The sequence below is a fragment of the Saccopteryx leptura genome, chromosome 8 (assembly GCF_036850995.1).
Source record: "Saccopteryx leptura isolate mSacLep1 chromosome 8, mSacLep1_pri_phased_curated, whole genome shotgun sequence".
In the NCBI taxonomy this organism is placed as follows: domain Eukaryota; kingdom Metazoa; phylum Chordata; class Mammalia; order Chiroptera; family Emballonuridae; genus Saccopteryx; species Saccopteryx leptura.
In genome coordinates this window covers 1,032,828-1,050,156 of record NC_089510.1, presented here as the reverse complement: position 1 = coordinate 1,050,156, position 17,329 = coordinate 1,032,828, and the positions used below count along the sequence as shown (strand labels likewise).

General features: G+C 64.0%; 1 protein-coding gene across 2 annotated transcripts in view; it reads right to left on the bottom strand.

Annotated features, from left to right (window-relative positions):
• Positions 1-4,325: 4,325 nt before the first annotated feature.
• LOC136379697 (fibulin-2-like) overlaps positions 4,326-17,329 on the bottom strand; it is a 100,427-nt gene continuing 87,423 nt past the window's right edge. For both annotated transcript variants that reach the window (XM_066347206.1, XM_066347207.1), the window contains 9 exons: positions 15,907-16,041; positions 13,923-14,060; positions 12,350-12,493; positions 12,085-12,213; positions 11,742-11,867; positions 8,681-8,797; positions 8,213-8,341; positions 7,012-7,135; positions 4,326-5,504 (listed from right to left, as the gene is read on the bottom strand). In XM_066347206.1, coding sequence (XP_066203303.1) covers positions 5,147-5,504; positions 7,012-7,135; positions 8,213-8,341; positions 8,681-8,797; positions 11,742-11,867; positions 12,085-12,213; positions 12,350-12,493; positions 13,923-14,060; positions 15,907-16,041 — 1,400 coding nt within the window. In that variant the 3' untranslated portion in view covers positions 4,326-5,146. The remainder of the gene's footprint in view (positions 5,505-7,011; positions 7,136-8,212; positions 8,342-8,680; positions 8,798-11,741; positions 11,868-12,084; positions 12,214-12,349; positions 12,494-13,922; positions 14,061-15,906; positions 16,042-17,329) is intronic.

Here is a 17,329-nt window from a genome sequence, read left to right as displayed (position 1 = left end):
GGAGGTGAGCTCTGGGCTCCTGGGAGGCCATGACTGGAGGGTCTTTGTTCACCCGGGGGCATTGGGCACTGGATAGTCTAAGGATGTGACTTATGACAGAGGCTTTGGGACATGGCCTATCAGTTTCATCTCCTGAACACTAACGGTCAGCCACGCTGTCCTGGCCAGTTGGCTCAGTGGTAGCGCATCAGCCCAGCATGTGGATGTCTCAGGTTCAATTCCCAGTCAGAGCACACAGGAGAAGCACCCATCTGTTTCTCCACCTCTCCCCCCTCTCCTTTCTCTCTGTCTCTCTCTCTTCTCCTCCCACAGCCATGGCTTCACTGGAGCAGTTTGGCCCCAGGCACTGAGGATGCTTCCATGGCCTCTGCCTCAGGTGCTAAAATAGCTTGGTTGCTGAGCAACGGAGCAATGCCCTACATGGGCAGAGCATTGCCCCATAGGGGACTTGCTGGGTAGATCCTGGTGAGGGCACACCTGAGAGTCCAGCTCTCTGTCTCCCCACTTCTCAGTTAGGAAAAATAAATAAAAAAGTAAAGGTCAGCCACGCTGACTGTATGTGACTGAGCTCCAGTAAAAACGCTGGACCCTGAAGGCTCCCGGGTTGACAACACTCTGTGTGAACTGTCACCTGTCATGCCAGGACAGCGACACACCACAGGGACCCAGAAGCCTGACACTGTGGGGCAGGTGCTGTGGGGACCCTCCCGCTCCCGCCTGGTGTCTGCAGTGAGGACACACCGCAGGGACATGGGAGCCTGACACTGTGGGGCAAGTGCTGTGGGGACCCTCCCGCTCCCGCCTGGTGTCTGCAGTGAGGACACACCGCAGGGACATGGGAGCCTGACACTGTGGGGCAGGTGCTGTGGGGACCCTCCCGCTCCCACCTGGTGTCTGCAGTGAGGACACACCGCAGGGACATGGGAGCCTGACACTGTGGGGCAGGTGCTGTGGGGACCCTCCCACTCCCGCCTGGTGTCCGCGGTGAGGACACACCGCAGGGACATGGGAGCCTGACACTGTGGGGCAGGTGCTGTGGGGACCCTCCCACTCCCGCCTGGTGTCCGCGGTGAGGACACACCGCAGGGACATGGGAGCCTGACACTGTGGGGGCAGGTGCTGTGGGGACCCTCCCACTCCCGCCTGGTGTCCGCGGTGAGGACACACCGCAGGGACATGGGAGCCTGACACTGTGGGGCAGGTGCTGTGGGGACCCTCCCGCCCCCCCCTGGTGTCTGCAGTGAGGACACACCACAGGGACATGGGAGCCTGACACTGTGGGGCAGGTGCTGTGGGGACCCTCCCGCCCCCCCCCTGGTGTCCGCAGTGAGGACACACCACAGGGACATGGGAGCCTGACACTGTGGGGCAGGTGCTGTGGGGACCCTCCCGCTCCCGCCTGGTGTCTGCAGTGAGGACACACCACAGGGACCTGGACCTGACACTGTGGGGCAGGTGCTGTGGGGACCCTCCCGCTCCCACCTGGTGTCTGCAGTGAGGACACACCACAGGGACATGGGAGCCTGACACTGTGGGGCAGGTGCTGGGGGACCCTCCCGCCCCCCCCCTGGTGTCCGCAGTGAGGACACACTGCAGGGACCCGGACCTGACACTGTGGGGCAGGTGCTGTGGGGACCCTCCCGCTCCCACCTGGTGTCTGCGGTGAGGACACACCGCAGGGACATGGGAGCCTGACACTGTGGGGCAGGTGCTGTGGGGACCCTCCCACTCCCGCCTGGTGTCCGCGGTGAGGACACACCGCAGGGACATGGGAGCCTGACACTGTGGGGCAGGTGCTGTGGGGACCCTCCCACTCCCGCCTGGTGTCCGCGGTGAGGACACACCGCAGGGACATGGGAGCCTGACACTGTGGGGCAGGTGCTGTGGGGACCCTCCCGCCCCCCCCTGGTGTCTGCAGTGAGGACACACCACAGGGACATGGGAGCCTGACACTGTGGGGCAGGTGCTGTGGGGACCCTCCCGCCCCCCCCTGGTGTCCGCAGTGAGGACACACCACAGGGACATGGGAGCCTGACACTGTGGGGCAGGTGCTGTGGGGACCCTCCCGCTCCCGCCTGGTGTCTGCAGTGAGGACACACCACAGGGACCTGGACCTGACACTGTGGGGCAGGTGCTGTGGGGACCCTCCCGCTCCCACCTGGTGTCTGCAGTGAGGACACACCACAGGGACATGGGAGCCTGACACTGTGGGGCAGGTGCTGGGGGACCCTCCCGCCCCCCCCTGGTGTCCGCAGTGAGGACACACTGCAGGGACCCGGACCTGACACTGTGGGGCAGGTGCTATGGGGACCCTCCCGCTCCTGCCTGGTGTCTGCAGTGAGGACACACCACAGGGACACGGAAGCCTGACACTGTGGGGCAGGTGCTGTGGGGACCTTCTCACTCCCCCCTGGTGTCTGCAGGGGACCCTCCCTCTCCCGCCTGGTGTCTGCAGTGAGGACACACCGCAGGGACCCGGACCTGACACTGTGGGGCAGGTGCTGTGGGGACCTTCCCACTCCCGCCTGGTGTCCGCAGTGAGGACACACCGCAGGGACATGGGAGCCTGACACTGTGGGGCAGGTGCTGTGGGGACCCTCCCGCTCCCGCCTGGTGTCCGCAGTGAGGACACACCACAGGGACACGGAAGCCTGACACTGTGGGGCAGGTGCTGTGGGGACCCTCCCGCTCCCGCCTGGTGTCTGCAGTGAGGACACACCACAGGGACCTGGACCTGACACTGTGGGGCAGGTGCTGTGGGGACCCTCCCGCTCCCGCCTGGTGTCTGCAGTGAGGACACACTGCAGGGACCCGGACCTGACACTGTGGGGCAGGTGCTGTGGGGACCTTCCCACTCCTGCCTGGTGTCTGCAGTGAGGACACACTTGCAGAAACTCTCCTGATGGTTGGCAGCTTCCGAAACCCCTCACAGGCCCGGAACTCCCACCAAACCTCAGAAACTCTAGAACCGGAAAGGGAACAGTTTTCCGAGAGCCTCCAGTGAGCCGGCGCCAGGCGGGAGGCTGTGCAAGTGCTGATTCCGCCGGCCTGGCAGCTGTGAGAACTGGGGGACCCCCTCACTGCTCGGGAGATGAGACCTGGGGGGTCCCACCCAGGACAGTGTGGGGTCGGCTGCAGTCCCGTGAGGCCTCTGCCAGCCAGCCAGGTGCTGCCCATCTCTAGCTGGTCCCCAATCTGCCTCTCGAATGGAAGTCTGCTCCCGACAGGTCCCTGCCTGGTAGGTGACAGCATCTGAGACTTGCTAGCTCTGGTTTTCAGAAGCAGAAGGAACACAGACCGCCAGGCCAGGACAAAGGAAGTCCCCGAGGGCAGGGTGGGTACAGGACGTGGGCCCGTGGGCCTCCCCTGGCAGGCTCACACCATGGTTAAAGAGTTTTAATCAATCATCTCATCTTAAAATGGGGGGATTTTACATCAGCATGTACTGCGGAAACTTGTCTTGAATAACAACAACATCCGGCCATCTGGACCCAGGTCCCCAGCAGGGGGGGGGCAGTTTCTGGAGCTGCAATCGCCACCCCAACCACAAGGGGCACGCGTGCCCCGTCTGCCACAACCCCCCCCCCCCATGGCCCCGCGTGTCCCCACTTCTGACCCCCACGCACAGTAAGAAATGGACTTTACACCACGGCCAAAGCCGGCGGCCCACGGGTGTGCACACACACGGACCCCGCACCGGTTTTGTGACACGGCGCCTTCCCTCTGCCAGGTGTGAGGCGCCTGGCGGTGGCTGCCCGGTCACACAGCTATCCGCTGTGTCCACTGCAAGCAAGACCACGGAGTCCCGCTGCTTCCCATCTCACATCCATGCTTCAGAGAAGGGGCCATGGACAGTGAGTGGCTCAAGTGTGCTTGGAGGCGTCACACCCGAACCCGCCTCCTCCCCATCCACAGCGGAGACACGGATTTTCTTCTCCTCCAGGCTCCTGCGCAAGTCTCCCGCGGGACCTGGTGCATTCGGGCCTCAGGGACAGTGCCCAGCACTGGGGTTTCCTGGAGAGCACCCCCAGGGTCACTCCGGCTGAAGTCCACGTTTGGGGACGGGAAGAGGGGAAAGGAGGGAGGGGCAGTGGGGGAAGAGAGGGTCACAAAGCCAGCCCATCTGCACCATGACCCTCTCATCCTCACAGGGGCCCCGAGTTCAGGGCAAGTTCCTCGAGTGAGACAAGGAAGGGCTTCATCGCCAGACCTGCTATAGACTCGGGCTGGAGGCAGGTCGTGCAGACTCCCTCGTCCAATCAGACACTTCCCGGAAGCACAGGGTTTTTTGTTTTCTTTTCTCATTTTTTTCATTTATAACCCTGTTGAGCTATCAGACTTTTTATTTTTGCAATGTATTTGTATAACCTTTTTTTTTTTTTATTCAGTGAGAGTAGGAGAGGCAGAGACATGCTCCTGCATGCACCCCGACCGGAATCCACCTGGAAATCCCACTAGGGGGCGATGCTTTGCCCATCTGGCCTGTTGCTCCGTTGCTTGGCAACCAAGCTCTTCTTAGTGCCTGAGGTGGAGGCTATGGAGCCAATCCTCAGCGCCCAAAGCCAACTCGTTCCAATTGGGCCGTGGCTGCAGGAGGAGAAGGGGGCAGGGGAGAGAGGGAGAAGCTGATGGTTGCTTCTCCTGAGTGCTGACCAGGAATCAAACCCATGACTTCTACACGCCAGGACAATGCTCTATCACTGAGCCAACCAGCCAGGTCTGTGCCACTTTTATAATTGAACAAAAACACAATAATTTTTTTTTTTTAAGTAATCACAGTGAAACATGAAATGGGAGTATCAATTTGGGGAATACAGGTCATCCAGTTGAGTCCAAAAGCCCCAACGTGGTCTCTGTTTCCAGTCTTTGGTCATCACCCAGCCTCGGCCCTCTCACTCCGCCTCCAGGGCACCGGAAGGGACCCTGGGACCCTGAACTGTTTCCCTACACCTCCCGCTACCAACACCCCCACCAGGAACCCGAGAGGGACCGAGTCAGCAGAATTAAGTTAATTTACAGTTACAGCAAGAACCGCCCACCAGCCCGGCCCCGCCCACTGGGCGCTGAGCATCCAGCGCAGAGAGGCACACGGGCGGAGGGCGGAGGGCCCAGCGGAGGGGCCCGGCGGAGCGCGCAGGCGGCCGCCTCACAAGGCGAACGTGGTGAAGAATATGTGCATCTTGGCCAGGAAGGTGGTCACGGAGCCCTGCCGCCAGAGCTTCATCTCCACGTCCAGGGCAAAGTCCCGGGGCTGGCGCACCGCCCGCTGCAGGAAGACCACGCCCGTGTAGGCGTTGAGCCGGCGTGTGCCAAAGTAGCCCTCCTCGTTGCCCCGGGTGATGGTCAGGGCAATGGTGTCCCCCGCAAAGGCGGGCACGGGGCTGATGCGGAAGATGTGGGCCGGCACCAGGAGGCCCGTCTGGAAGTTGAGCTGGTAGTAGGTGATGCGCGCCGGCGAGTTCTGGCACTCCAAGAAGTTGAGGCATGTGGTGCGCTCACACTTCCTGCGGGGCGGGACGGGATGCACAGGGCCTGGTCAGCGGAGGCCGCGCCCTTGGGCCCTCCCAACCCCTGCTGCCCGCCACCCTGGACGTGGCGGAGGCAGACTCGAGGACCCTTAGCAGCCTGGTAGCATCTGCTGGGTCCCCCTACCCATGCAGGTCTCAGTTTCTTCATCTGTTAGATGGGTCAGTAGCCCTGAGGTTTCTCGGGGAGTGTGGGGGGCGGTGTATGAATGCGCAGCGCTCAGCCCAGGGCCGTGCCCAGCCTGTCCGCAACTCTAACCACCCCTGTGCTCCTTGCTCTGCTCCTTTCTCCATCTCTTCACCTGCCCACTGTCTGCACAGATTCCCAGGCCGGGTGTTTCTATTGTCTCAGCCACTTCTCAGATTCCTTTTCTCCTCCCAGCTGACGGTTCCTAGGCCCCTTCCTCCTCTGTCAGCCCCTTGGAACGCCCTTCCCTTCCCCAGGAGGATGCCTCGAGGCTCAGCCCTGCCAGAGGAGGGGGAGGGGGAGGAGGAGAGGGGGAGGAGGAGGAGGAGGAGGGGAGGAGGAGGGGGAGGAGGAGGAGAAGTAGGGGGAGGGGGAGGGGGGAGGAGGAGGGAGAGGAGGAGCAGGGGGAGGAGGGGGAGGAGGGGGGGGACATGCTCCCTCCATGTCCCTACACACGTGCACATGGACAGTCCCCACGTGGAGCAGTGAACGCTAGCGCGCTGCCCGCAGGACACACTCAGGCTCTGGGTGCCCAGTGCTCAACGAGGCAGACGCAGGAGAGCTGCCAGGTGGAGGGAGCATGCTGGGGACAGCCAGGTGACGTGTGACGGCACAGCCCCGTCTGCTCTATGCTGAGATGAGAAGATGGACCCTAAACTGTCAGCGGCTGCGGGCTTTGCTGGAGTGGAGGGGCAAGGACTCTGGTTTGCGCACTGTTCTTGTTTGAGTATTTCCGTAAGCCTGGGTCACTCTTGCAAAGGGCCATGGCTCGCTCTCTCCACTGCCCGTGCTGGGGGAAGCTATGCAATGCAGCCACATGAGGAGGCCCACGTGGTGAGGAGCAGGGGAGGGCCCCCCCAGGGCCCCACCCCCACCCCAGAGCCATGTGACAGAGGGCAGGATCCCTCCGCCCGGTGAGACCCTGAGCTGGAACCACCTGGCTCAGCCTGGGTTCTTGATCTCAGAACTGTGTGGGGGGGAAGGTGCTGAGTGTGAGGGTAACGTGCCACACAGCAAGGCGACTAAAGTGTGCGTGTGTATGTGCGTGCATGTGTGCGTGTGTATGTGCGTGCATGTGTGTGTGCATATGTGCACACGTGTGTGAGAAAGACAGCTTTTCTGTGCATTCTCCCTGCACCCTCAGACTCTGGACTTCCTGCAAAGTGCTTCCACCTGAGCCATCTGTGGTCAGTCTGTCCTCAGGCTGCAGTGGGGGCGGAAGGTGGGGGGGGGCAGGGGCCACGGGTCACCAGGCCACGCCCCCACCCCCGGCAGCACGGGATCCGTGCAGACACTCACGTTTCCGAAACGCGGACATAGTTGGGGGGACACTCGAAACGCAGGCAGCGGAAGCCGCCCTGGATGTTGTGGCAGGTCTCCGTCTCAGAGCAGTTGTGGGCGCCCAGCACACACTCGTCCAGGTCTGTGGGGAGGAGAGGGGGTGACGGGAGGGTCCCCCATGGCGGGGGGGGTCCCAGTCCGGAGCAGCTCATCCCAACCACAACGAGACAGCTCACTGTCCAGCCTGTGCCTCCAACCTCCACCCAGCAGCCTGAGGGCCTCACTTACACGTCACTCATCTTTTGTCCTGTTCTCTTGGGGCTTTCTGTCTCCCAGAATAAAACCCTGGTCCCTCCTACAGATGGACACCAAGCGCTCCAGTACAGGGACTCTCAGGCCCTCTGCTCTGCCCCTCCTTCCACTGGGGCCACAGTCCTGCTACACACCAGGGAGCTGCCCCCATGCCCTGACCCTTCTCCCACCACAGGGCCTTTGCACATGCTACTCCCGCTGTTGCAGCCCTTTCTAAACATCTTCCCACGACTGTGGCTCCCTCTCACCTTTCAGGTCTCAGCTCAGGACGTGACCCTGCCTGTCCTGCAGTGGTCCTCCTGCCCATCACCTCCATGCATCCCACTTCATTCTCCTCGCACAGCCTGTCCTGCTCTCAGACACGCCCATGCTATTCCCTGTGTCTGTCTGTCCCTCCTCAGTGTGAGCTCCAGGGAGGTAGAGAGGGGGGCGGTGTCTTCCCTAGTCCCAGCGCTGCCCATCTCTGACTGGGGAGTGACTTCTTCATGCAACTCTGATCAGCCTCTCTGTGGCCACTTTTCCTGCACGTGGGGACCCACCTCCCCCTCGTGCCCAAAGACATGGGGGTCCAGTCCTTGGATAGCACAGCAGACCCTTGTGGACAGAGACAGGGACCCCTGAGGCCTCTCTCCTGCGGGCATCTCACTGGACGGGTCTCTCATGCCTTGTGGAACTGCCCCACAGAGGCTCTGCCCTGCACTCGGGGCACAGCCCAAGGTCGAGTCCAAGTCCAGAAAATTCTACGCTGGGTCGAGCAATAGAGGACTGTCAGCTGGTCACCCCCGACCCAGGGCAGCAAACTGCTGGCCATGCTGTGGGTATGCGCCCGGCTTCAGAGCTCCTGGGCACAGCACGCCGGGCGTGCCTGGGTCCTGGCGGAGGCCCCGGGGCGGACACCCTGGCTCACCCTTGCAGGACCTCCCATTGGCCGTCACGGTGTAGCCCCGCTCTGGGCATGCGCACTGGTAGCTGCCGGGCACGTTCACGCAGCGGAAGGTGCAGAGGATGCCGGCGCCCTGAGCACACTCGTCGATGTCTGCCAGAGAGAGGTTCACCGCTGACCCTGCCCAGCTGCCGGCTCAGACACGGGGAGAGCGACGTCCGAGGCCACACAGCCACACCGGACTCTCCTTCTCGTGCTGGGGGTGCTCAGCTGGGGCACTCGGGTCCCAGACAGGCCAGGACGCAGCGCTCACTGACCCACTGAGGCAGGAGGAGGAGCCTAAGGCCAAGCTCAGGGCCACAGCCAGGGGGTCGCAGGGGTGGGATGCCAACTTGGCTCTGAGGCTCAAGCCTCGTGTGTCCTGCATGCCCCGGCCCAGCAGGGGGAGGGGGAGGGAGCCTCTCGGGGGGGGCCTGGGCAGAGCAGTGGTACCTGTGCAGGTGTGCCCATCCTCGGCCAGCTGGTACCCTTGGCGACAGTAGCACTGGTAGGAGCCGTAGATGTTGGCACACTCCTGGCTGCAGCGCTGGGCTTCACATTCATTCACGTCTGCAGGGAGACCGGCTGTGGTCACGGGGCCCCTCCCAACCCAGAGAGGAGGACCAGGCTCACCTGGGGCTGCCTCTGAGAGCACATTTAGCACCATCCAGCATGCCCTCAGGGGAGCCGTAAGGACAAGTGGCCCGCCTGAGGCAGGCAGCTGAGACGGGGGCAGCGCTGGGCTTGCTGGGGAGTCCCGGCCTGGCCTGCTGCCTGGAGGAGGCAGCACAGTTTGGACTCAGATCCCCTGGTTAGGAGCAACTTCCCAACTGAGGCTCCCCAGCTCCTGGCTCAGAGGGCTCTGGGAAGTGTCACCTCGGTGCTAACGAGGACCTCGTCTGCACGGGGCTGGAGGTACTGATGTGCACGAGGCCAGGGTGGGCAGAACGGTGTGTGTGTGACTCAGTGACAAGTCATCTCACGGCTCAGATGGAACATCGACTGGATGCTGCGCTCCCGCGGACAAGGACGAGTCTTTCATTCACCCAACCAAGAACTGCCGACCTCTTATGATGTGCCCGGCCTGCCCCAGGCACTGGGCATGTCCCCACGGACAAGAGGGACTGTCTCCACCAGCGAAGCTGACACCCCCGTGTGTGTGCGGGGGAGGGAGGGGGGCGGGAGCGAGCTGAGGAAATGCGTCCCACGTCCAGTGTGTGAGGAGGTGGCCAGTGCACTGGAGGAAGAGCAGAGCAAGGGGATGGGCTGTGTGCGGTGGGGTGCGATGCAGAGCTGTGGGGGGGTGCGATGCAGAGCTGTGGGGGGGTGCGATGCGGAGCCGTGGGGGGTGCGATGCGGAGCCGTGGGGGGGTGCGATGCGGAGCCGTGGGGGGTGCGATGCGGAGCCGTGGGGGGGTGCGATGCGGAGCCGTGGGGGGGTGCGATGCGGAGCCGTGGGGGGTGCGATGCGGAGCCGTGGGGGGGTGCGATGCGGAGCCGTGGGGGGTGCGAAGTCGGAGCCGTGGGGGGGTGCGATGCAGAGCCGTGGGGGGTGCGAAGTCGGAGCTGTGGGGGGGTGCGATGCAGAGCTGTGGGGGGGTGAAGCCGGAGCCGTGGGGGGGTGCAATGCGGAGCTGTGGGGGGGTGCGATGCAGAGCTGTGGGGGGGTGCGATGCAGAGCTGTGGGGGGTGCGATGCGGAGCTGTGGGGGGTGCGATGCGGAGCTGTGGGGGGGTGAAGCCGGAGCCGTGGGGGGGTGCGATGCGGAGCTGTGGGGGGTGCGATGCTGGAGCCGTGGGGGGGTGCGATGCTGGAGCCGTGGGGGGGTGCGAAGCCAGAGCCGTGGGGGGGCGCCCAGGGAAGCACCTGGAGCAGCAGGAGGACCCCGAGCTGGACACGGGCCTAGTGCACTGGGGGCCATGTGGTCAGAAAACAGAGAGGGGGGCGAGGGGGAGGGAAGGCAGCCCCGCGGGGCCCCTGGAGGCCACCATCCGCGTCCCGGTCCTCAGGACCTCACGGCAGACACAGCACGCACACAGAGTGGAGGGACCATCTCCTCCACCCGGCTCGGAGTTCCTGGTGAGGGGCCACACTGTGTCACCTGGGTCTCTAACATCCGGAGGGGCTGAGCGTCGGCAGCGGGTGGGGATGGGGTGGGGATGCATGACCAACGCAACGCCTGGGGGCACAGGCCTCTCCTCACAGGTCCACACACCAGCCAGGGGCAGAGGAGGGGCCCTCAGGCGACCACGCAGGCACGTGAATGTGGGTGACAGTGAGGATGTCCGGTGTGGGAGCCCCCACCCCTACGCTGCCTGGTGTGGCGGGCCTGGGCACACTCCCCTGCCCACAGCAGGGCCAGGTCCTCCACCAGGCCAAGCGACTGATTGGGGAGAGGTGTACGGCCTCCCCAGAGTTCTCACAGACCCCCTTCCCCAGGAGAGGAGTCAGGAAAGCACCTCCAGGCTGGGAAAGGGCTGGAGACCCCCAGCCCCACCCTCCGCCCCTCCACTGAGCAGCCTCAGGACCCCCTCCACACCCGTCCCACCACATGTGACAGCCTGTCACACACCGCCCCTCCCTCAGCCCTGGGTGCCCCCCACAGGTGTAGTTTCACTCATGGCGTGTTTGTTCAACATTTTTTGGTTTTTTTTTTTTCATTTTTCTGAAGCTGGAAACAGGGAGAGACAGACACACTCCCGCATGCGCCCGACCGGGATCCACCCGGCACGCCCACCATGGGGCGAAGCTCTGCCCACCAGGGGGCGATGCTCTGCCCATCCTGGGCATCGCCATGTTGCGACCAGAGCCACTCTAGCGCCTGGGGCAGAGGCCACAGAGCCATCCCCAGCGCCCGGGCCATCTTTGCTCCAATGGAGCCTTGGCTGCGGGAGGGGAAGAGAGAGACAGAGAGGAAGGAGAGGGGGAGGGGTGGAGAAGCAAATGGACGCTTCTCCTTGTGCCCTGACCGGGAATCGAACCTGGGTCCTCCGCACGCTAGGCCGACGCTCTACCGCTGAGCCAACCGGCCAGGGCCTTGTTCAACGTTTGAATGCAACAACAGCATGTGAAGACCAGGAGATTTTATATGAATGTCTGTCGTTCTGGTTCCGGGAAAACCACGAAGACTGGGTCATGGGCTGGTGCTGGTGGGTGGCTCCCATCTGTGGCTGCCACACACCCCCTCCCGTGCCAGCAGATCCTGGGCTGTTCAGGGGGCCACAGCCTCTAGCTCACATTCTACTTGCTTCTGTCCCCTGCCTGGTCCCCAAGGCTCAGCCGTGTGACCAAGGGGCAGAGGCCAGGCCGCCGTCTGAGAGTGTCCATGACACAGAGCCCTCGCCCCCATCTGGGCGCCTGAGGGGGGCTCCCGGCGGGAGAAGCCACCCCCGTGCGCGGTGGCGGCGGCCGAGGAGGGCTGGCACAGATGGAGGCGTGAGAGCGGGGGCTGGCACTGTGCTGGGCTGCAGGTGTGGGGGCACCCGCGTGGGGTCAGAGGTCAGAGTGAGCGTACCTTCGCAGCGCTGGCCGTCGGCGGCCAGCTGGAAGCCGGAGGCGCAGGAGCAGCGGTAGGAGCCGGGCGTGTTCTCGCACGTGTGCTGGCACAGGCGGCCGGGGGAGGTCCAGCACTCGTTCACGTCTGTGGGTAGGCAGCAGGCGGTGGGTGGGTGGGGGCCGCTCGGGGAGCCAGCTCCCCCGCCCCCGGGAGAAGAGGGTCCAGGAACACAGGGAGGCAGGGAGAGAGCCAGACAAGGAGAGAGGGAGGGGGGCAAAAAGACCGGAACCTGGGAGGGAAACGGTGCGGGAGTGGGAGGGCCGGGGCAGGGGGGGAGGGGTCTCGCACCAGCCCCACCTACCGACACAGGCCCCACTGAAGGCGTCCAGCTGGAAGCCGGCTTTGCAGTCACAGCGGTAGGAGCCGGGGAGGTTGTGGCACACCTGGCCCTCCCTGCACTGGTGCACGCCCGTCTCACACTCGTTCACATCTGCCAGCGGGGATTGGGGGGGGGGCGTAAGAGAGGTGCCTGAGGCCCGAGTCCTCCCCGCAGGGGCCTCCCTCCCGCAGGCCCGGGACCCAGGAGGGCCGAGGTTGGCCAGGGGCGGGGTGGAGTCCGGCCTCACCCACACACTTGGTCCCATCCTGGCTGGCGTGGTAGCCGCGCCCGCAGAGCAGCGGGTTCCGCTGGCATGTGTAGGAGCCCACCGTGTTGATGCAGCTGAAGCCCGGCCGGCAGGGCTCCGAGAGCGACGTGCACTCGTTGATGTCTGTGGAGGTGGCGCGAGTGACCGAGTGACCGGGAGCCCACACGCCCCTCCAGGCCAGCCCGGGTCAGGATACGGGGTCAGCCTGTCCCACCCACATGCCGCGGCACAAGGGGCTCCAACTCTAAGGGGCCACTAGAGCCAGAGGGTCAGCAGGGCTGACCTCCAGGATGACCACGGCCAGTCACGCCCTGCCCCGGCTTCTCCACACCTGCTGATCCATCCAGTTCCTCCTCCACAGCTGTCTCTCACAATGCACCCAGCCCGCTGGCAGCTTCATCACCCCACCATGCTTGGCCACAGCCCACTGGTTTTATCATTGAGGAAAACTACCACTTTATAAACGTATTTGTTTCTTTAATCTGTCCCCTCCAAGATGTCTCGTTAAACGGCTGCACCCCTACACAGAGCAGGTGCTCCACCAATGTCAGCGAGTGAACCACTGAGGGACTGTTTGTAGTCAGGCAGACCCCCCCCCCACCTTGCCCTGACCCCGGCTGGGTGCCCCAGGGCTGACCACAAGGACCTTCTGCCCTCACTCCTGTCGTACCCCGAGGGGCTGCCCATCCCCCATGACTACCTTGGGGCACACATATGAAGGGGGTGCCTTGGGTAGAGCTCCAGACCCAGGCTGGCTGGAGGGAACAAGCCTTCGGATAAAGTGAAGACCCCTCTCTGTCCCTCAGGGCCCTCCCTGTGAGACGGGGACACCCATCTGACACACTGTTCGTTACCAGGAGACGGTACGAGACACAGCTGTGTCCTGACAAACCTCTCCCTTCCGTGGGCACTCAGCTGTGGGCAGCCCCACCTGTCTGCTGTCCTTCACCCCTTCCCCCCAGAGTTGAGTGTGGCACCAATCATGGCTCCGCTCCGGTGCCATCAGTCACCGGGGGTGCAGGCCTGGGGACGGTGGGCCTCTGGCTGCACAAGACTCACACTGAAGCGCGTGAGATCTGCCCAGACCCACACCAGGACAAGGAGGGCAGGGTCTGGCAAAGGGCGGCCTCAGCCCGCGAGTGCAGCCGCCCGGCTCTCGCTAGCATTCTTTGCAAGCGGAAGTTTCAGGGTCAACGCGGGTGCGTTTTGCGAAGCTTGCGTTCTAGTCGTGCGCATGCGCGCAAGGGCGCGCGCCAGGACAAGACACAGACTACGTTCCTTCCTGTGGCCTGGGCTAAAGGAAATCTGGTGCACGTTCTCCTGGTCCAGCTCCACAGCGGGGTGAACTGAGGCCACAGGAGAAGTAACAAAGTCAAGGTCGGACCGCTCAGGGTAAGAGCGTCTGTTCTGCAAGGCCGGGTACGACACAGGCTGGGACCCTGGGGCTGGGACCGAGTCAGAGGCGCAAGCCAGGCCCCTGATCTCTACACCTCAGAGCCTTCCCCCCGGACCCCTTGCAAAGGCACCGTGGCAGGGCGCCTGCCCCACTCACCCACGCAGTTGCCCTCGGGGTCCTGCAGGAAGCCCTCCATGCAGCGCTGCCTCGCCTGGCAGTAGAAGGAGCCCTTGGTGTTCTGGCACGTGAAGCCCGCCTGGCAGTTGTGGGTGCCCAGCTCACACTCGTCCACGTCTGGCACACAGAGGCAGGGAGGGAGTCAGGGGCCCGCAGGCTTGCCCGATGTGCCCACCGTGACCCTGATGGTTACAAAGGTCTGCACTGTGGGCCTCGGGCATGCCCAGTAATAACGAAACAATGACACCACGTTTACTGAGCTCCCCTACGGCGGGCCCTGTCCCAGCACTCCGAGATGTATTTATTTACACAATGCTCACAACGACTCCAAGAAGCAGGAGCTACGACAGACCCCAGGGAACACAGGGAGCACCAGAGCACAGACACGGTTCTACAGTTAGGGGGCGCTGGGCAGGGACCAGAACACTGTGCTCTCAGCCACTACCCCAGGCTTCCCTGGACAGGCAGAGGTGGGAAGCATGCTCTGATCCCCAAGGTCACATGTCCAGACTTCTCTGCTTGTGGCACTGGGCAGTAGCACGGCATGGAGCTTCTGAGGACAGAGCTGCCCGCTCCACGGTGGCGCGGGGCACTCCACAACTCACACAGCATCTCCCCACACCTTCCCCGCGCACGTCCTGTGCAGCGGGCACATCCAGGACACAGAACAGAAAGGCGACATGCCGAATTAACGGCAGGGCGAAACCTCCTCGGCCCCACTGGCTGCCCGACAGGTGCTTGAATCTGTCTGTATGTCTTCTGTCCACTCATCCTTCCCTCTACCCGTCCCCTCTCTGGTTACCAAAGCGCCCACCACTTGGCCACAGCAGCCGTCTCTGGGAGGCCCTGCGCTGGGCTCCCGGGCTCCCCGCAGCTTGACACGGTGGGCGTGGCCCTGCGTCTGAGGGGCAGCCCAGCCCCACCTCCACTCTGAGGAGCCCAGCGCCTGATGAACAGGGTCAGGGGACGCTGGGACCTGTCCAAGGAGTGGCACGCATCCCTGGCTTCTTGGAGGGAGGCTGGCCCTGGGTCTGCACCCGCCCTTGTGGCGCACATGGGTGTGTGCGCACGCGCGCGCACACACACACACACACACACACACACACACACACGTGCAAAGGGGGCTGGGCTCACTCCCTCCTTGCCCACCCTCCTCTGACTCCATCCCCCACCTCCCTGAGCTCACACCCAGACGCAGAGCTACTTCTCCAGGGCTGGTCACTAGGCAGCACTACACTCCTCTGCCCTCCTTGCTGACATTCTTCTGGCCGTTTTTAGTTAAAAAAATAAAGCGCTTCCTCCCACATATAGGACGGACTCCAACCCCTTCCTGAACAGGGCCTGCCAAGCCTGTCACCGCCCCAACGCTGCTGGTGAGCCCCGAGACTCTCCTTCTGCTCCCCGAATGTGCTGAGACCTCTCTCCTCTCAAGAGGCCTCGCCTTGCTGTTCCCTCTGCCTGGACACCCTTCCCAGGAGCCTCTCATCATGCAGGTCTCTGCTCTGACTTCACCTCTGCAGGGCCCCCCTGAACCCCCGTGTAACACAGCAGCCAGCCAGAGGCTGCTCTGCCATCCCCTCGTTTCCCGGGTGGCCCCACGTCCCTCATCAGGAGATAAAGAACCAGGACACCACACTGGGGGCGGCGTGCCCCTGCCACCCAGAGCCCTGCGGACACAGGGAGCAGCTCAGAAATCTCCCCTGAAATGGTTCAATGAACCCTCTCCCTCCTGCTCCCTCGGAGGCCAGACTTCTCCAGTGGAAGTGCCCCGTGGGGCTCCTCCCCAACGTACCAACAGGGCAACTGAGGCACAGTGAGGGGGGACACGTGGCACACGGACACCGGCAACTGGCAGCAAAGCCGGGGGCGTGCCCTGGCCTCCCCCCCAGCAGCCTGAGGGGTGGGTCAGCGGGGGAGGGGCGACGTGGGGGCAGAGCAGGGGTGTGACCGCCTGCGTGCTCACCTGTGCACTCCCCATCCTCGAGGGCATAGCCGGGCTGGCAGGTGAGCGCCTTGTGGCAGCGGAAGGAGCCCACGGTGTTCACACAGTGCTCCCCCCGGCTGCAGGTGTGCAGGTCCGTCACACACTCGTTGATGTCTGCAGGGAGAGCGAGGCCCTCAGCGGCCACGGGGTGCTTCCCGGACGGCGGCGGACCGCGTCCAGCACGGCCCTCTGGGCGCCCACTCCTCAGAGCGGCTGCCCGTCGATGCCCACTGCTCGGGCATCCGTCACTCAACACAGATTTACGGAGGGCCTGCTGCGTGCCAGCGAGCCCCGGGGTGCACGGTGAGCGACAGACAGGAGCCCCAGCTGCCGTGGGGACACTCCCAGAGAGGGCCGGACAGACGAAGGAGCAGACGCATAACGCGAAGGATGGTCTTGCGTGCGTGGGCGAGGAGCGGGCGTGCGTGCGTGGGCGAGGAGCGGGCGTGCGTGCGTGGGCGAGGAGCGGGCGTGCGTGGGCGAGGAGGAGGGGCAGCGCTGAGGGGCGGGGTACCACTGAGGGGCGGGGCAAACAGCGGTCGGGGAGCGCCTCACACATGTGAGTGACAGAATGAGCCCACCAGGTACCCCCGCTAGAGGGACAGCGATGCCAGGGCCCCCACGAGGGAGCATGTCAGGCAAGGTGCACAGGCACATGACGGACTGCTGCCCACGGGGGCAAGGGTCAGCAGTCAGCCTCTGAAAAGTATGGTGAGGATGCCCGAGCAGAAGGTGAGAGGAAGTGGAGCCCAGAGGTCTGCAAAGCTGTCTGGACAGGCCGCTGGCCAGGCGCAAGCACCAGCACCTGGACAGGGGACTGGCAGGAGCCCCTGCGGCCACACTGAAGGGGACAGTCAACAGGCTGCAGGAGACACACCTGAGCTCACGGCAGGGGTCTGAGGAGAGGCACTAACTTGAGAGCGGTCAGCCGCTGAGGTCATCCAGGAGACTGGGCACAGAAAGAGGCGGCCAAGGGCTGACCCCCAGGACGGGCAGCAGGGAAGGGGAGAGAGAGAAGCAGCAGCAGGGGGTGGGAGGGCACAGCTCAGACAGCGCTGCTGGTCTGCGCTCTGGATGCAGGGACGCATGGCCAGTGCCCGCGGTGGGGGCAGCCGTCACTCATTGCCTCAGCCCTTCCTGGACCTGCCTATTCTGTGGCTGGTGCTCGGTCCGGGTGGCCCAGTGGGAGTGTCGGTCATGGCCCCTGACCTCAAGGCACTGCCAGCCTGTGACAGGCCGGGAGGCCACTCTGGGGAGAGGACGTTCTCAGGCCCCAGACTAAGAGTCTCCTCAGGGCAGCAACACTGAGTCGAGTCCACAGGAGGAGGGGGACAAGGTGGAAGAGGGGCGCAGGCTGTGGGGGGTGAGACATCCGAAACTCACAGATGAACAAGTAGGGCCA